The 18,175-nt window shown below is 43.1% G+C and overlaps 2 protein-coding genes across 6 annotated transcripts; both read left to right on the forward strand.

Moving 5' to 3' along the window:
• Positions 1-2,402: 2,402 nt before the first annotated feature.
• On the forward strand, positions 2,403-7,045 carry ecscr (endothelial cell surface expressed chemotaxis and apoptosis regulator). 2 transcript variants are annotated; one of them, XM_018752194.1, is made up of 11 exons: positions 2,404-2,660; positions 2,977-3,057; positions 3,313-3,402; positions 4,220-4,294; positions 4,796-4,903; positions 5,307-5,429; positions 5,709-5,804; positions 5,983-6,016; positions 6,146-6,213; positions 6,329-6,417; positions 6,616-7,045. In XM_018752194.1, exons 1-11 carry the CDS (start codon positions 2,597-2,599, stop codon positions 6,622-6,624), a joined length of 837 nt encoding a protein of 278 aa, XP_018607710.1. In that variant the 5' UTR covers positions 2,404-2,596; the 3' UTR covers positions 6,625-7,045. The 2 variants fall into 2 exon arrangements, with proteins under 2 accessions (XP_018607712.1, XP_018607710.1); XM_018752196.2 differs by lacking the exons at positions 2,977-3,057; positions 3,313-3,402 and having other exon boundaries at positions 2,403-2,660.
• Positions 7,046-8,644: 1,599 nt separating this feature from the next.
• On the forward strand, positions 8,645-17,219 carry LOC108934412 (dnaJ homolog subfamily C member 18-like). 4 transcript variants are annotated; one of them, XR_001966131.2, is made up of 9 exons: positions 8,645-9,171; positions 11,842-11,995; positions 12,737-12,882; positions 13,252-13,461; positions 13,771-13,883; positions 14,371-14,480; positions 14,981-15,153; positions 16,016-16,210; positions 16,548-17,217. XR_001966131.2 is itself a non-coding variant. In XM_018752192.2 (8 exons), the coding sequence occupies exons 1-8, from the start codon at positions 9,045-9,047 to the stop codon at positions 16,138-16,140; spliced, it is 1,158 nt and encodes a 385-aa protein (XP_018607708.1). In that variant the 5' UTR covers positions 8,645-9,044; the 3' UTR covers positions 16,141-17,219. The 4 variants fall into 4 exon arrangements, 2 of the variants coding, with proteins under 2 accessions (XP_018607708.1, XP_018607709.1); XR_001966132.2 differs by having other exon boundaries at positions 17,131-17,197; XM_018752192.2 differs by having other exon boundaries at positions 16,016-17,219.
• Positions 17,220-18,175: the final 956 nt, after the last annotated feature.

Genomic DNA, 18,175 nt, shown 5'->3' on the forward strand with positions numbered 1-18,175 from the left:
TAGAGAACGCATCATTGCATGCGATTAAGTTCCTTATTGATATGTGAAATTATTGTGCTGTGTTTCAGTATAGTAGATATCAATTATTTCCCTCTTCAGATTATATTTGTAAAAGTTCTATTTTTGTTTTATATAGTTTTTAATTGATTTTTTTCTTTATTTTTCCATGTTTTTCATTATTTTGCTATTGTTGGATTATTATTCTTATTATTCTTATTATTATTTGCTGTACAGGCACTGATGCTGTTTTTAAGGTGTGAAGCCTTGTGTTTCTTTCTGTTCTGTTAATGTACAGAAGTTGTTCAATAGTGTGAATGAATATATTATTCAGTGAAAAGCAACATTCAGGCTGCCAAAGCATGATCGCATGGTTTATCAAATGTAAACTAAATGGACACGAACCGTGTGTCTCACTTTTAAAAGGAAAATATATTCTCATTATAATTATTATTCTTCTTATTATTATTCTTATAATTGAGCTTACTGTTCCTTATTCTTCCAGTTTTTCGATCCTTGTTTGGTCTCAGTGTGGTTTACTTTGAGAAAGGAATTTCATGGAATTTCAGTGACAATTTTTCTTGTATTTTTCTCTGGAACTAAGTTTTCGCATATGACTTCCTAAACGATACACACATTGTAAGCATGCCCTATGGGACAAATCACTTTTTTTACTCTTGAATAAAATATGCATGAAGTATTGGCATCTCTCAAGATATTTCCTTACTGCCCATACACACACACAAATATTCATCGTTCACCATTTAATACCGTTACATCACATGCAGGCCTGGAGGCAGCACTGGAACCACCAGCTTTACAAGGCCCTGGAGCACCAGTACCAGGCCGGTCTTGAGGCCCTCAACAGGAACCTGCCTGAGATCCATGTAGATCTCACCTTCAAGTGAGCTGTCCACATGAGCATCTGCTTGGCACAAGGCCTTCAACAGTCCTGTTTCAGAGCAGTTCCCCGCGACCCCGTATGGGACAAGCGGTTCTGAAAATGTGTGTGTGTGTGTGTGTACATCTTCTCCTGAGGATATTAAGGGACATTAGGAACAAAATGCTTAGTTTCATATGACTCGGGAAATTTTGCCATTCTACTCTCTCACGCACGTGCGTGAACCGCTTCTCCTTGTCAGGGTTGCAGTGGTCTCTATCCTCCGAGCTTTTCCCAGAATCGCTGGGTGCTGGGCTCGGAGGGGTACGCCCTGGATGGGACGCCCGTCCATCGCAGGATTCTGCCGTTCCAGCTACGCACACTTCTCCCAGAAAATCTCAGAAACAAGGCAGATTTTTTTCCCCAGGTTTTTTAAAAACGTTGCGTGACATGTAAACCCCAATTAGGTCTACAGACTCTAGTTGTTAGCAGAGGGGACATTAGCATGGTTTAGTCCTCAAAGTGTGCCATGCATGCACTCTTCGCCAGATGATGCCTCGTGCCGATGGTCGGACGCTGAGTCAGCGACGCTCATTAAAGGAGTGGTATTTCGCTACGAGATGTGTTCGCATCGCCCGTTGTTTTATGAATCAGCTGATGGAAGGTAAAAAGCTTTACACTAAAACTGTCTATTGGATTTTCTTCACTTGACTAAACCACCTCAGCTGTCAGAAAGTAATAAATGCTGCCTTGCACCAACTTGTGGACTTTACATCATCCGGCCATCAGACCATCCAGCATCCTTGTGCCTGGTTCCAGCTCGTTGCTGATCTGCTGATCTGCCCTCCCTGTTGGGTGACCTTAGAGCTCCTGACTCCTTCTATGTCAGTGTGCTTTTGTCCAACCACCATCCAGCAGAGTCTAGAGTCCACCTCTCAGAGTCTTAGAGAGCTTGTAGTTCTGCAGAAAGGCATAGTTAAACTAGAACCCCTCTCCCATATGTATGTTTTCAATATTTTGATATTTGTTTTGCCTTAACTGATGTAACTCCCAGCAAATAAATGCAACACTGTATCAACGAAGCACGTTCTCCAGGGACCGCAAAGGAAAATCTCACCAAATTTCCAGAAAGCCCCGAAGACTCATGGACCTTTAATGGGAAATGAAATTTTGCCACCTGTAAGACCTTCTGTAATGTAAAACAAGCCTTTGCGAGAGGGATGGATCACGGTATTTTTCTGTTCGGGCCAAAGAGTAATGTACTACCTTAATATGCTTAAAGAAACATTTACACGTGAGTCATTGTGCATCTGCGTGTTTATGAAAATCGCCCAGTTTTGGGAGCTACAGCTGTTTCGTACCCATTTTGAATCACCAACACTGGAAACAAATGGGATTTTTTTCAGTCTTTTTCCTTAGCACATTCTGTGTGCTTCCTGTCATTCTTCCACAGGAAACTAGTGGAACAACGTCAGAGGCAGCAGCAGCCCATCCCAGCCCCCCCAGTCAAAGCGCTCTGGCTAAGGCCGGGCATCCACTTGGCACTCCCAGATCAGGACCTCACGTCACAGTCGGACACTCAGACAAAGCCCAAAGTCACCCCAGCGTGTCATCCGACACACACAGGGTAAAAACCCTGATAGATCTGCCGCCGGCACCCTCGCAATCCCATAGGACCATATTACCTCAACTACAACCTCGAGCATCCTGGATTTGAAGATGGATCGACTTCTGTGTTGCTCTCTGCTGCTCCTGAGTGGACTTCTATACGAGGCCTCGGCAGGTTAGTGGAAAACGCGGACAAATGGGATCGAAAGCCGCTCTCTCTGCTCCTTTGTACATCCGGAACTTATACTCAACAAGAGCAAACTGAGACCCTGGGTTTCCACTGCACAGCACCTCAAGAAATCCAAAGACAGAATGTACCGTGTTCTGCTTAGTGAGATTACATTATTACAGACGATATAAGATTATATAGCGCCGGATTAAATATTCCACTTGTACTTTCAAACGTTTCACTCACAAACACTCTTCTTGTTGGCTTTGTCAGTCGTATCGGACCCTTTAATAAATAACAGATGGATGCTTTTCGGTTTCAGAACAAATGTATGATTCTACATCAAAGGCAAACAAGGAAGCTGTCAGGTCTACCACAGACATCATGCTCACATCCACCCCAAGTAAGTCTCCTTTTTGCACAGTGTAAAACACAGCCTTTGGCTGTGTTGTGTTTGCATCCTTCTGTCCCACTAAAAGGTTCCATTTAAAGCACTGACAATATGCATAACCAGTATAAATATATTGTATCTATAAAGAATATTTCAAATAAGGACAGCTTCCAGTGCTTCAGGATGCAGACCAATACGGTTCTTTTGCCATCCTTTCAAAGACCGTACTGTCTGTGATATTACATACAAGCTCTTCATATCCCAAAGGAACTACAGCAAAAAGAGGGAATGACAATAAAGAAACTCCTATAACCTTCTCCACCAGCATGACAAGCAGCCCAACACAACGTACTGCAGGTAACTCTCACTAGCTTTGCTCCGACCTGAACTGCCATATAGATAGATAGATAGATAGATATACTTTATTGATCCCACAAGAGAAATTATTATGTTACAGCAGCAGAACACAAGTCAAATAAATACATGCAATATATATATATATATATATATATATAAAAACATACATAAAAACATATATAAAAACATATATAGCATATATACATATACATGTATAAGCATAGTCTCAGATTAATTGATTAAGATTTAATTTTTTGGGAAAACACATTTCCGACTTACCTCATACCAAAACGATTTGTTCTTATTTTTCAGTTAAATGAGATGCTCTTTAACAGACGGAAACACTGACCAAGCTCTTTCCGCTCATTAATAATGTGTCTCATTTCACTTTCTGGTAGCCAGTTTATATGTGCAGCCTTGCCTTAATCTGAACCCTCAGATTCAAATTTGTTTTAACAACATTTCTGAGATCCTCCTGAATGACAGAGGATGAAGAAAGGTTATTGATCAAAATCACAAAACAGTAGTGGTATCGTTTACATTTTCATATATTTGTTTAGCAGATGCTTTTCTTCGAAGTGACTCAGAAAGTAATAAAGAAGTGCATTGCACCAAGAGATGGGGAGGTCCAGACGCAGACACGTGATTTTTGAAGTTCAGCCAATTTGTCTCATACCACTGTAAAAGCAAGTATACATGAAACAAGCAGCTGCATATAGTTTTTTTTAACAGATATCACAGCCCATGTTTATGGAGCCCCGTAAGAGATCGGCTAAAATTCATGTATTCTCATTTTATGTGACCCTGTTTTTTACAGGTAGCGTTCCTACAACTGCTTTCCACCATTCGACATCCTCTACCAAGGACATCAGGAGCACAGCAACCACACCAGGTAGTGACCTCATGTCAGGACATACAGTCAGTTTTTCAGAAGTGGGGAATGTCACTTTCAAATTTACGCTTATGTTGTTATTTTCCAAAGCTGAGTGGTGGGAATGAGGTGGAAGATGATCATTTTGAGTAAAGTAACTGAGTAAGACGCCTCCACCCCCTACTATTTTGTGCAGCTCTGTCACTATCTGTTCTCATGGAACTCCAAATATAGACCTGGCCATCGATCTGAAATTCTTTATCTCTTATAATAACCAATAAACCATCTGAATCTATTCTCACCCGTGGTAAAGTTCTCTGTTTGGGCCTGAGTCACATTATGTATGTAATACGCAGTTCAGTTTTGTTCTACCTTCAGCACATAATAGTCTCTCCTTCCCAGGACTGAAACTACTAAGATTTTCCATGGGAAAATGTCAACGAGAGAAGATCAACAATCTCTTTCTGTAATAATGGACAGAGCTCAGGGGGCACCTGTACTAATGTCGTGCTAACGTTGCAGGAAATATCAGGGATACAAAACCAACATCACGATGGACCATATCTACCAGTAGCAGGAGCAGTCATCAGGCGACAACATCTACCTCGAAAGCCACCACGTCTAGACCAGGTCATTTCCTTCTCTCCATCGCAACAACTCCTTCAGCAAAATGGAGGGCAAAAGTACTGAAAAAACAACTGAGCAGAATGGTCGACGGAATGCACATTCTGTTATTCGGAAACTTTGCGGGACGGGAGGTTTTTCAGCATGTTTCGCTTAGTTCAGATGAGGACGATGAACTTAAGAACATCACCGCTTTCCGGGTGATCTGCAGAAAGTGCAGGGAGAGGACACAAAGGACTCAAACGAAGTAATCCCTCTGAATATTGTATATTCTACGTGCTTAATGCACATATAAACAACATAGCGGTATAAAGAAAACGCGTGATGCCTTTTCGTAAAGATGGATGTGAAGAACTCAAAGGGAGCAACAAGCGATGCTGATGGGATATTTCCATATTTGTTGTCACAGTGCTGACGGCGGTCACAGCTAAGTCCACAGCATCAGTGACCTCACGTGGTACGACGTCTGGAACCGAGGGAGCGGCCACAACCTCTCCAGCACCGGGAAAGAGCTTGGTCATGCTCGCATTTGGTAAACCCTGCCGTGAAGCTCTGCTGGCTCCTTCCAGTTTGTTGGCTGACTGGTTTTGCCATCCATCGCCAGGGTGGCTGTACATTGCTCACAAACATTGCTTATTCCTAGAGGGCTTGGGCACATCCGACACATCTGACACATCCGTAGCCTGCTGCGCACATTGACCTCCAATTTCCAAACTCACTGTCTGATGTGCATTAACAAAGCTCTTCTATTTCAGTCTTGTGGCATGCTCTTCCTGTACCTTCTCATTTAGGGGTAACGGTTCTCTTCTAGGGGTGATGAGTTTCATCCTCATTCTCATCGTCGTCATGGTGGTTTTGGTGACGGCCGTGAACCTAAGAGGCCGATGTAGCAGCGCTAAGGAAGACGGTGAGGGTTCACACAGCGTATGCGCACTGTTCAGCGAGATCATAATACACATTTCTGAAATGGTGAAGAAAGAAAACGAGCAGATGTTAAACCAAGCGCATACCTCAGTAATAACGTGGAGCATGATATTCATTGCTGTCAACCTGTGCAGGCATTCACTACATTCTTTATTTTACAGGGAAAAAAAGTTGTGATTCCATAGTGTTGGAAAGGTTCGTACGCCTTAAATGTGAATATACTGTTCGCCACCATCTGTACACGCAAGTGTGTCACTCTTTCTTTCTATTGCCACTTGGCCTCCTCTTACTTGCTGAATAACATGACCTTCTTTCACCCCATAGCAACGTGACCAGTGGAGAGAAGGAAAGCATCACCTTGGTGTCTATGAAAACAATCAACACTGACACAGGTACGGTAATTGCAATGCGATGCATTATTTGCACATGCTTTATGAGACGGTTGACCCACATATGACTTTGCTCCTAGGAAAGAAATGTCTGACCTCCTCTCAATCTTTCCCACAGATACAGACTCACCTCAGATCTCCTCCATCCACAGCACCACACTGGACAATGAAGACCAAGAACTGGGAAAGGAGCTACTGAACGTGAAGGTAGATCCATGACATCTAGGAACACCAGAGCTTTGAATCTCAGCTTGTCACAAAAGTTATACATCAATTTCCCACCAAGCCCAAATGTCATTGTTTAGTCCTGGAATTATTTCATATTTCATCTTTTCTTCTAAACGGTGAGGATATTTAACACTGAGCTATACGGGAACTCAATGGACCGTGTTCTTATATTTTCAGATGGTGTAGTAAAGATGGATGGCATCCAACATGCAGGAGTATTGGACTGTAACTGAGTTTTCTTACAGATGTGATACAGTTTTGTTGTTGTGCTTTAAAATTTTGTTTTTTTGTGTGGGGCATTCATGTTTTGTAAACGATGAAACTCATTTCATAAAAGTGTGTGTATGTGTGTGTGAGATTGCAACTGGAGTGAGAACGAAATCATTGGCCTGTTAAAAAAATCTGCCAAAAACGTGTCTGGATTTTTTCACTGCAAAGTTACTGTGTTACAAAGAGGTAAGAAGAAATTGCACTGAGATGAGCTCAGTTTTTGTCAGGTATTACACTTACCAGTGAGCTCAGAGATGAGAGGCACACAACCAGAGCAACAGATTATTAAAATAGTCACTACCAAGATATACTTTTTATTTACTAAACAGCTAATTAGAGTTTAAAATTGTTTTTAAAAATGGAAAAACAAAGTCAAAAAATAAAAAAATGGACTGACACTGTTGGGAAATTCTGTATATTTTATTTTAAATATGTACACAGGAATTTATTCTAATATTTGCTTGATCTGAGATGCAGATCTCAGATGAAGGAAAATCAAGCAGATCTCAGACAAAATTTATGAAATATTAGTGTTTTTCGATCAGTCACTGCATAGTGTTTCCACCTTATTTTTCTTAATAAATGTGAGTTTCAAAATTACGAGAAGGTTCTTGATAACGTTTGGTGGTTGCGTGCGCGCACACACACGCACACACACGTTATCTGAACCACTTGTCCTATACGGGGTTGCGGGGAGCCGGAGCCTAACCCGGCAACACAGGGCATAAGGTTGGAGGGGGAGGGGACACACCCAGGACGGGACGCCAGTCCGTCGCAAAGCACCCCAAGGGGGACTTGAACCCCAGACCAAGTCCAACCCACTGCGCCCCCCTGTTTGGGTGGTTGCGGTAGAGCTAAATATTGTCACCATTATGGTAAATAAATGTAGTATAATGTCAGCAACGTTAGGTTCATGTGACACATGGTTCATTGCGTGGACTAGGAGAAGGAGCAGCAGGTAGCGCAGCGTTAAGGCTGTTGCCACACACCCTGAGGGCTCCCAGTTTGAATCCCACTCCTTCAGCAGTACTTTGGATCAAGGTACTTCCCCTCCATGGAAACAGTACAAAAATCAGGTTGTGTAAATGGTACATTTACATTATCATTATGTTTCATTATCCATCATTGTAAATTGCCTTGGACAAAGGAATTGTCGAGATAAAAGATAATGTTAATACTGTATTCCAACAAAGACAGTTTTAATAACAAGAACCTACGCCTCTGAACACAGGTTGACTCAACAGAGATATTTGTTTTTACAGTTGTTTTAATCTTTTCTAGTATACAGTACCCTATTTATTGTTTGCATATGACAACACACTTTTGTATGCGGGAAAAAACATAGCTAAGGATTTAACACCGAAATATGACCATAGTCACACAGTAGCACTGCTGTCTCACAGCACCTGGGTGGTGCGAGAGAATACGGGTTCGATCTTCGCTCGGTCCGTGTGGAGTTTGCATGTTCTCTCCGCGTCTGCGTGGGTTTCCTCTGAGTGCTCTGGTTTCCTCCCACACTCCAAAAACATGCCGTTCAGATTTCCTCATAGTGTGTGAGTGAGAGAGGGAGTGTGTTCCACTGATGTATGGATGAGTGTCCCAGTGTAAGTAGTGTATCTAGCGGTGTAAGTCACCGCGGTGAATAAAGGTGTGTGGGTTCATAACACTAATACAGAGTTCATTGGAAGTTGCTTTGGAGAAAAGCGTCCCATAAATAAATAAATATACACGTAAATATGGGACATTAAAAAGCTCCGAGTCAATAGAGTCACTAACGTCCAACGACATGGAGCGCAATATTCCACAAATTTATGCCATCAGGCCGGCCGCTCGACTGCACACCTGCCCATGTAGGGAGAGCGATCGGTGGCTCGCCATTGGCTCGAGACCGCGCTCGCGAAGGACCACCGGGGCCTCATTTCCGCTTCCTGTCCGCCATGGAGGAGCGGTGTTTTTAGCGCCCCGTCAGTGAAAGTTGCTGTATTTTCTTCTCGTCGGGCGAGAATTCCGTCCGAAACGTTGCCTTTGTAGCTCCGAGGGGGTAGCGAACAACTTTAGTCACTCGCGAGTGTCTCTCTGTCATGACGAAATGGAACGTGGAAACTGAGTTTTATGAACGTCGACCGTAGCGTAATCACGCTGGTAAAAAACAGAGGGTTAATCATCATCATCATCATCATGTTGACGTAAGAAGTGAAGTTAAACACTAGCTAACCCTCGTAGGAGAGCAACAAATAGCCGTGAGAGCTCGTCCGTGGATATAATATATTTATTATAACTGAGGACTGGTCAGTGAGTCTGGGGGGCCGCTAATAGGGCTGAGGCAGCGCCCAGAGATGGACAGAGAGGAGTCCAACAGACTCATAGAAAAGGCGAAGCAGTGCCTGCGCTCCGGCCGCGCGCGCGACGCGCTCCGGCTCCTGCGCGAGGCACAGAACGTGTACCCCAGTTCGCGAGCCCGAGGTAACCGGCGGCCCTGCGCGCGCTGCCTGCATGTGTCGGCATGGAAACCGCGGCTCGTCGCGTAAGCCGCGCGCACGGCGCCACTTTGTCTCCCGCATGAATGGCGCAAAGCGTCGGTCCCCCTGCCCTTTTATTTATTATTATTATTATTATTATTGTTATTGTTGTTTAATTTACGCAATTGGTGCGCAGTCAGAGTTGAGCACTGGCTGTGCTACACCTCTCATTTCAAGTAGGAGGAAACCTGGCAAGTAGTAAAAGTTGCAAAAAGGATACGTGGAAAGTAACGCACGAGGTGTACACACAAATCAGAGTACAAATAGAAAATGACCCGAAGCACTGATCCAACTGGAGTAGAGTCACTTTGACCATTTTGCATGTATACACTACATCTGCATGGTAATTCATGAACTGCAATGACTGACTCATTTGCTACTATGTGGCAGGATTATCCCACTCACAGCTGGGGGGGTCCTTGCTCTGGTCAGGCACTGAACAACCATGGTTTACTTCTGCTTGTCATAAAACTAATTTAATCAGTTTTTTTTGAGCTCCCAGTGGTTTGGATAGAGCTGAGAACCTATTGAACTTCCATGCCTTCAATGTCTGGGATATGCTGGGTATATCGTCACCAGAATATTTTGTGATTGCCAAGGGGTACTGATTATTAAGTGGGCAATGGTACAGGTAGCGCTGAGGTGTGCCATCAAGACCTGCAAACAGTACCCCTTATATGAAATTTAAAATTAAAGGTGCTTTATTGGCCAAGTTTAACAGTGGAAAGGTGGACGTTTTATTTATCCAATAGCTGTGTACAAGGTGGATACTACAAGGCAAGAAAAGTGCATACGAGGTCGCAGGAAAATCAACTGCTGACAGGATCAGATGGTTTCAGCTAACGCATAAAACGAACCTAGAATGGGAATAAACAATCATTTAACAAGAGAAAAATTGTAAGCCAAAGGTAAGTCAGTTACAAACAGGCAAGGGTGAAGAACAAACTGGAATGCTGTGAGAAAAATGAGTAAGAGAAGATGTTTAGGCATAACAAGTGAAGAGATGGTTCTTCAAAAGGCATTAGAAGAACTAGTAGTGCACTTGATGTTGAGAGGAGACATCTCACAGCTTCGGAGCAAGAAGAGAAGACGTAAATCCCTCTGTGTGCTTGGAGAGAGAAGGTATGGGGAAAGATAAGTTGTAGCACAGTGGAGAGCACATCGTAGACAGTAGGGAGAACAGGGAGACTGGAAATGGGGAGGAGTCAAGCCAAGTAGAGACTTATAAGGACTAGATCCTAGATGTAGTGGGAACGACTGGAACAGAGAAGTGTGTGTATAGCAAGGAAGACTACAAACTAATCTAGCAGCAGTGTTTTGAGTGAGTTCGAGGACTGATGTAGGAAGACTAGTAAGAAGATTGCAGTGCTTGAGCCTGGGGAGTCATGTTACATGGAGGTTCTTTACAGAGCATGATGGTGAAGTGGTCATGTTTCATGAGAGAGGTGGGAGGTCTGTGGAAAGGTGATATGAGAGGTGAGGTGTGGGTTTCGATGGAGCAAACGTGCAGGGAGAACAGGAGAGGTCCCAGCACCAACCATTGAAGTAGAGAGTGTGAGGAGAGCACAGCGAGTTTTTACGAAAGCGAGAAGGACCAGTCGAAAAGGTATTGCGCCATCTTAAGTTTGGTTACTGCTAGGCATGCTGAGATCCTTATGGAGGAGTGGACAGTGGTTACTTTTCAAAGCTTGATGTTATGTCAAGAGGAATTAAGGTGGGTAAAACAGATGCCTTGTGTAGTGACACGTGCATTTTTCACTGTGCTACATTATTAGTACAGTTTGACATTGTTCATCTAAAAAATTGTTAGGGCCCATTATGGCACTTGAACAGGTAAAATTGTAGTTACCAGCCCAGGTATTTAACCATTGCACTCTTTAAAAAAAATCCTGAACTGTAGGGTCTGAAGTAATTTTGTGATTAATGCTTGATGGTTGATTTTGGAAAAGATCTTGCTCCATAATTCCATCCCATTTCCTGTAATAAGCATGAGGAAGTAACCTGCTGGATGCTGGCCACATTAGTTACTGCCCTGCAGGACAACACTGAAAAAATTTGAGCTGCACTATAGAATTACAAGCTTTGTATGGTAATTGGCACAATAACTGTGTTTTTACCACCTTATTCAAGCAGAAGAACGTTGTAAGTTAAGAAATTAATTTGGTTTTCATTGTCCCATAAGAGCCATGACATTATAGTGTTTCTGGGAACGGTAGTAGTTGGTCTATGCTTTCATTAATCACGGGGCTGTTGAATTTAGAGTGAAATATTTTAATAAACTTATGAATTAGTGTCTACTCAAACTTTATCGTTATAAGACTTCGCTTGGCTTCGCAGTAGGCACTGTTTTTAGGAACTGGAAATCTGCTTTTTCCATCTTGGTTGCCATGGATAAGGTCACTCAGCAATTAAACCGTTTTTTTTTTTTTTTCTTTTTTTCCACTAGTTACTGTTTGGCAGGTGCCATTTTCTAGAGTGTTGCAAGCATCATAGATCACAAGAAGGTTGCACATTCAGTGTTCCATATTTTACATGTTCAGCTCATAAAAGGAGAGGTGCCGGTGATGTTTCTTCATTCTTCCAATGCCCGGCCTCACATCTGCTCCGTCTTCAGTTTTAATCGACGCAATCCTGAGGGATGGGACTGAGCCTGAAGAAGAAAGCCCGCCTTGCGACCCACGTGGCTGGCGCTCAAGGGAGGAGGAGGGTACGAGGTCTGATGAGGACAAGAAGGGGTATACGGAGGAGCAGCGACAAGGGGTTCTCAGGTACTCGAGGCCACCAAGACAAATTGTTCCTTGCTACAAGTTGTACAGCACTAAGGAGCACTTTGTCATACTGAAAGTGTGTTTAGCTACATGACCCGTATGGTTTTCCCCTTAGAAATGGTTTTAGGGATGCCGGTAGCGGAATTACGCCAGTGAACCAGAAGTGGTCGACGGCGAAGAGTAGGGGTAATTTAAAATTCTGATGATTTGGTTTCATTTGTTTTGGGTTTTTACTTTACAGATAAATTGAGGGCAACTGATTAAATTTGTTGATTTGCTGGTGTAAAATTCAGGCCTGGGGAGCAATAGACTTTTAAAATGCTTGGGGAGTCCTCGATACCCTGGAAGTGGAACTCAGCTTGGTGCCTAGGAAAATTGGACTATGTCCATAGGATGACCTCTGCTCCATAATGCAGTTCAGCTTTCAGTGGGGAAAATGGATTTGTTGTAGTACTCTGTGGGGGTTGTCAACATGCTCATAGCAGGAGTTTTCACTATCTTTGGCACGTGTAGTTTTTCCCACTCTCCCCTCGCTCAAGGCTCACCTCTAATTGTCTGTGGAAAAAGTGTTAAATGCATCCCATGTCAGTGCTGACAAGATGAGGCACAATATATCATAGCAGTGATCAGTGTGGGTCTTATTGGGTCTTTTGTAGCATTTTACTGAATAAGATGATGATTCCAGTACATTTCATGGTTTTTCTTAAACATTTTTGGATTAATATTGTCTTTGAAACTCAGGATAAAGAGATGCAAGGACTTTTATGAGACTCTTGGTGTGGCCAAGGATGCCAGTGATGAGGACCTGAAGAAGGCCTATAGGAAACTGGCGCTCAAGTTCCACCCCGATAAAAACTTTGCTCCAGGAGCCACAGATGCATTTAAAGGTACCACACTGGCGACAGATCTCAGAATTCATCGCTTCTGAAATCAGTTGTATTAGATCATCTTTTGGTTTTATCTCTTTACAGTTTGTTCATCATGTTTTTTGGGTTCTTGCTTTCTCACACCTTTGTGACTTGAATAACTTAAAACTGTACAGCTGGGTATGGAAGTAGAACCAAGGATCTACAGCAGAATTTTTTTTTTCCTTTCTTTCAGAGGTACAATGTTAGTCTTTTTTTTCCTAAGGTCTGAATGTATGTGGTTTTCGGTCACATGTCCCGTTCCTGAACCACCAAATCATGTACTTGTCCAACTGTAGCTGAAGTCAGTCTCTCGCTCAGATGTGTCTACTGACTGTGCTGCGCCATCAGCCATAGGCAATGCGTACGCTGTGCTCAGTAACCCCGAGAAGCGACGGCAGTACGACCAGTGTGGTGATGTGGCACCGGCCGACAGCGCATCCCAAACCGCCACGGGACATCCTCGCCGCAGCTACCACAGGAACTTCACCATGGACTTTGAGGCTGACATTTCCCCAGAGGAGCTCTTCAACACCTTCTTTGGGGGAAAGTTCCCCACAGGTTAGCGCTGTGCCTTTCATTGTATTGAAGCAGCCAGTGTTTTTTCTTCAGTATCTTGTGCAGCGTCCTTTGTTTTAGGGATAAGCTGCCAATCATTGTGATTATCTCTGTAGTAGATTATTTTTTGTACTGGTGTAATTTGTTTACAATAAACTCCAGCTGGAAAACATCTTTTTGGTCACCACTCAGGTCTGATCCTATATCAGACTCTTTTTGATAAATCATTGTGCTATTGCATCCTGGTCCATGAGCATGCATGGCAGGACAAGTTGTGCAACACGGGACAATCTTACCCTTGATTTCATGTAGGCAACATCCACGTGTACACCAACAGAGGGGCTGCATACTCCCACTTCTACCAGCCACGGCGGCGCCGCCAAAACGAGAGACGTGGGGTTGAAGTAGAGGAAGACCGCAGCCAGGTGGGCAGTGTACGATTTCCTTTCCCGCAGCGTTATTCCCGCAGTGAAGCTTGAAGACTTTTTCTTTCCTGCAGTCTTGAGATGGGGTTGTAGTTTATTTACATGTTTTCATTCAGCAGATAGTTTTAATCCAAAGTAACATATAACTCAGAGTAAATGAAAGTTTATATACACATGACAAAAACGGACCTCTTGCTGATAAGCCAAATCTGAACAAAAAGTTTTCAATACTGAAGGCACACTGGTGTCATGGAGATCCCAGATCACTGCAACACGTGGCATTATGCATAATTATCATTATATTGCAGCTGTATATAGTGATGTATACATCAGCTCCAGTGTTAACTTGGATACAAAATCAAATTAGGGTGGAGTCCATTACATTTGATTGCAGCAGGTGCTACGGGAATACATCATCATAACAGAAGCCAGGTGGTCTGAAGATGGTTAATGTTGGTATCCTTGTTTTTTTTTCCCCTCTCTCCAGAACACATTCACGGCTTTTCTCCAACTTCTGCCTGTCCTTGTGCTTATCCTCATCTCAGTGTTTACTCAGCTCATGGCCACAAAACCCCCCTACAGCCTCTTTTACAAGCCGTAAGTCAGCCGCTTAAATCGTGCTTCCCTAAGGCATGTGTGGACTTCCTGAAGAGAACAACTGTAGCTGTGCTGTAACACTTTGTTTTGGTGCCTCGCTCTGGTATGAAACACTCAGAGCAGCTCAGTTAATGTAAAACACATGTTCTTATTCATTCCTGCTCATTTTTGCTACCTGCTCTTCTGCATCTTTGTTCTCCTCTTATATTGCTGGTAAAAGCATCTCCAAAAGGACATGATATTTGCATTCTGGGGGACTTAAATGGAAAGGCAAGTAAGATAGGAAATCCTAATGCTTATTGTGGGTGAAGGAACTCGAGTCTTTGAGGAGCAAACTGTCTACGAGTTTGAATTGCTCCTCAGTTTTGAACCGATTTACACCAGGTGAGGTTAATTCCTGTCCGAGAAATAACCCCAGTTAAAACAATGGTGCCATTGAAGTTGTATTTAAAAAAAAAAAATGCTGGCAGTGCGAGCATGACGTCTTTCCTGGTCAACAGGTCCATGGGCCTGGTGGTGTCCAGGGAGACGCAGCACATGGGCGTCACCTACTACGTGGACAAAGGCTTTCAGAAAGAGTACAAGGGAGCGTCTCTGATTGAGCTTGAGAAGTCTGTTGAGAATGACTATATTGACCACCTACAGAGCAGTTGTTGGAAGGAAAAACAGCAGAGTACGTCCTGAAGCCCTGTTTCCTTCTTTCCGAAAGTTCCCTGCCTGGGGCAGTGGCCTCTGTTTTGTACCCAAAAATTGCACCTTGTTCTTTAATCAGCTTTAAGCCATCAGGCTTACGCTTTTATTGTTGTTATTATTACGTATGTATTTAGGATGCCTTTGTCTAAGACCGCTTCCAATTCTAGATATGCTGTACTAAACTACCTACAGTGTATATCCTTCCAAAAGCTGAGCAATTTAGCACATACACTTATTCATAGATGCACTAAGGGAAATTTAGAGTCACCAGTTCACCTGAACCGTGTGTTTTCAGATTGTGAGAAGAAACCCACGCCAGTGCTGGAACATGCAAGCTCAACACAGACTGGGCCAGAGTGCCGTGACCGTGCCATTCTTGGCTTAGTTCTCGGTCTTGTTCTTAAATCGGTTCCCAATGTGGTATTTTCCATTCAGTGAGCATCCCCTCTGCCTTTGCCCCGAGTCACATTCCAGTCTTTCTAGCTTTTCAGTGACTCCTCATTTGGCTTGTTTGCAAGTCAGTTTCTTGTGTAGGGATTACAGCAGTTGCCTTTCACTTAAAGGATCCAGGTTTAAATCCTGCTCACACTGTCATACCTTGAACAAGTTACCCAGCAGTATAAATGGGTAAACCTGTAAGTACCTTGCTAAACACCCTTCCCGTTGTAGGTCACTCCAGAGAAAAGCATCAGCTAAATGCATAAATATTAAAGTCACCTCTACAGTCTGGTCAGGTTAAGGCTAAAAGTATAGCATGAAAGAGCAGTGCATGCAGAGGGTCATATTTGTTTTTCCACGAACTGCATGCCAATGTGCAGCAACAGCTTTTCTCTCACCCGCAGAGTCAGACTTAACAAACTTGGCCCAGCTGTACCGTGACGAGCGAATGATGCAGAAGGCCGAGACCATGAAGCTGGACAACTGTGACAAGTTGTCTCGTGTGGTGGGAAGACAGAGGGGTGAATGACAGCAGGAGGCTGGACATGACGGAGGCGGTGCTGATTCTCGTTATCCTTATTTATTTTAATTTCTGTCAGGTGAGTTAAGTCTCTTATGTTCAAATGAACAGTTTCATACAGGGAGAAATAGGTGGCATATAAAGGGAACCACCTGCTTTCAGGACTATGATTTGCTAGTTTAATCTCTAGAGCATGAGTGGAGAAAAACAATGCACCTTCAAACAGGGTTTGTTATGTGTCAGAACCTTAATTCCTTACATTAAGGAACAGTATCACAAACAGGGGAAGTTAACATTTTCATTCACCTATTAGTTAGTATAATAAGAGAAATCCTTTAGTGAAGTAAATTGAATAGGCGACATTAGGACTTGATGTCCAATCATATAGTCTTATTTTGAGGAAATTGCCTTTCCAGCACACATGAAGAGAAACTGGAAACTTCCATATAATTTTGACACGCTGGACTGAATGTGAAGTGTTACTGAAGATTAAATTATTTTTGTCAAGAAGTTGGATGCAGTCAGTACTGCAGCAGCTGTGGTGCTTGGAAAACATGGTTCATGGAGTCCTCAAATTGGACATTAGCTCCTGAGCACTATGAACAAGACTTTTCTACACCAAAGCTCAGTGTTGTGTGTTTTTCCTTTAAAGTAGATGAGATTATGCAAGTTATGGATCTGAAAGTGCATATTTTTTTTTTTTGCTGTGTACCAAAAACAATTTCATGCTGTTGTATTTGAGTTCAGTTTACCTGCTTTGTTAAATGCCATGTTTTACATGGGTAGTAATATAGATATGTTCCCACACTCAGATGCATGTTACCCTGACCTCTGCAACACTTGAATATCATGCTGTTCCTGTGTTAGTGTTGGATGTCAATACAGTAAATGTACAGTATGTAATAAAATCAAATTCATGTTAACCGAGCATTGACACAACACAAATTTGGACTGTTAATTCACTTGAAGTTTCTGGTGCTTTTCTCTCCACCACCTGAGATGTGGATGGCTGTGAAAGACTTGAACCCAGCTCAGGTCAGCTTGAACAGGGGCTTCACAGAAGATTGATTCTCTCCGTAGTTGCATTTACCTAATTTCTGCAGTTTTTGTGCTACTTTAATTAAAGTGAATATAATGTGAAACCTGTCTAACAGCCTTTTATGATATAGAGTATACTTCTCTAAGAATAATAGAAAGAAGAACTTACCTTGGTCCACCATGTCTACACCAGCATCTCCTGCGGGTTATTAGTTTCGTATTTGGATGCTTTTGCCCAAAGTGTCTTATAGTCTGGCCCATTTATTCAGGTTCGGTACCAGGGCCATGGGGAAATTGGACTGGTACACTTCTCAGGTACATCGCTGAGTTCATAACTCCCAGGGCAAACGGTAAACAAGTTAAACATTCAGAGGTACGTCATACAGGCAGTGAATATGAAGGGACTCAGAGGGAAATAAGGACACACACCATCTGAAACGGGGAGCAGGAGCCTAACCTGGCAACACAGGGCGAAAAGCTGGAGGGGACACACCGAGGATGGGATGCCAGTCCGCCACAAGGCACCCCAAGCAGGACTCGGTCCAACCCACTGCGCCACCGTGCCCCCCTGAAATAAGGACACTAACCATGGAAACAGCACGCATTAGCTGAAGGACTTCCTGTCAGAGCAAAGGTGTGTACACTGGTATATACATTGTATAAATGTAATGTAAAAATGTGTACAGGCTATACAGAGGAATGACAAGAACCCACTTGGCTTGAAGGTGACAGGCCACACTTACCGTTACGTTCGTGTGACCCACAAACACACACCTGGGGTTTTGTCTTTTTGCCCTTTGCTAGAGGGAGTGGAGGGGGTTCTGGACACAGCTTGCTGAGATGTTTCACAAGGTCTAGCAGACTCTCTGCGTGTGTAATCCTGCAATAGGCCTGCGCTGCTTCCATCATCTCAACTTCCCAGCGGGTGACAGGACACCACCGTAAATGAGGAATAGTCGCTCGAACGTTGTCTAATCATGTTTATTATGACACATTTGTTAACGTT

This window comes from Scleropages formosus, chromosome 4 (assembly GCF_900964775.1).
Source record: "Scleropages formosus chromosome 4, fSclFor1.1, whole genome shotgun sequence".
Lineage (NCBI taxonomy): Eukaryota > Metazoa > Chordata > Actinopteri > Osteoglossiformes > Osteoglossidae > Scleropages > Scleropages formosus.

What these genes read in the sequence shown, in the direction of transcription:
- ecscr (XM_018752194.1), top strand. Translation starts at nt 2,597, where the DNA reads ATGGATCGACTTCTGTGTTGCTCTCTGCTGCTCCTGAGTGGACTTCTA. An exon ending in CCCAACACAACGTACTGCAG is followed by an intron (nt 3,403 to 4,219) that starts GTAACTCTCACT and finishes TGTTTTTTACAG; the next exon opens with GTAGCGTTCCTACAACTGCT. An exon ending in GAGCACAGCAACCACACCAG is followed by an intron (nt 4,295 to 4,795) that starts GTAGTGACCTCA and finishes CTAACGTTGCAG; the next exon opens with GAAATATCAGGGATACAAAA.
- LOC108934412 (XM_018752192.2), top strand. Translation starts at nt 9,045, where the DNA reads ATGGACAGAGAGGAGTCCAACAGACTCATAGAAAAGGCGAAGCAGTGC. An exon ending in AGCCACAGATGCATTTAAAG is followed by an intron (nt 12,883 to 13,251) that starts GTACCACACTGG and finishes CTGCGCCATCAG; the next exon opens with CCATAGGCAATGCGTACGCT. An exon ending in TAGAGGAAGACCGCAGCCAG is followed by an intron (nt 13,884 to 14,370) that starts GTGGGCAGTGTA and finishes CCCTCTCTCCAG; the next exon opens with AACACATTCACGGCTTTTCT.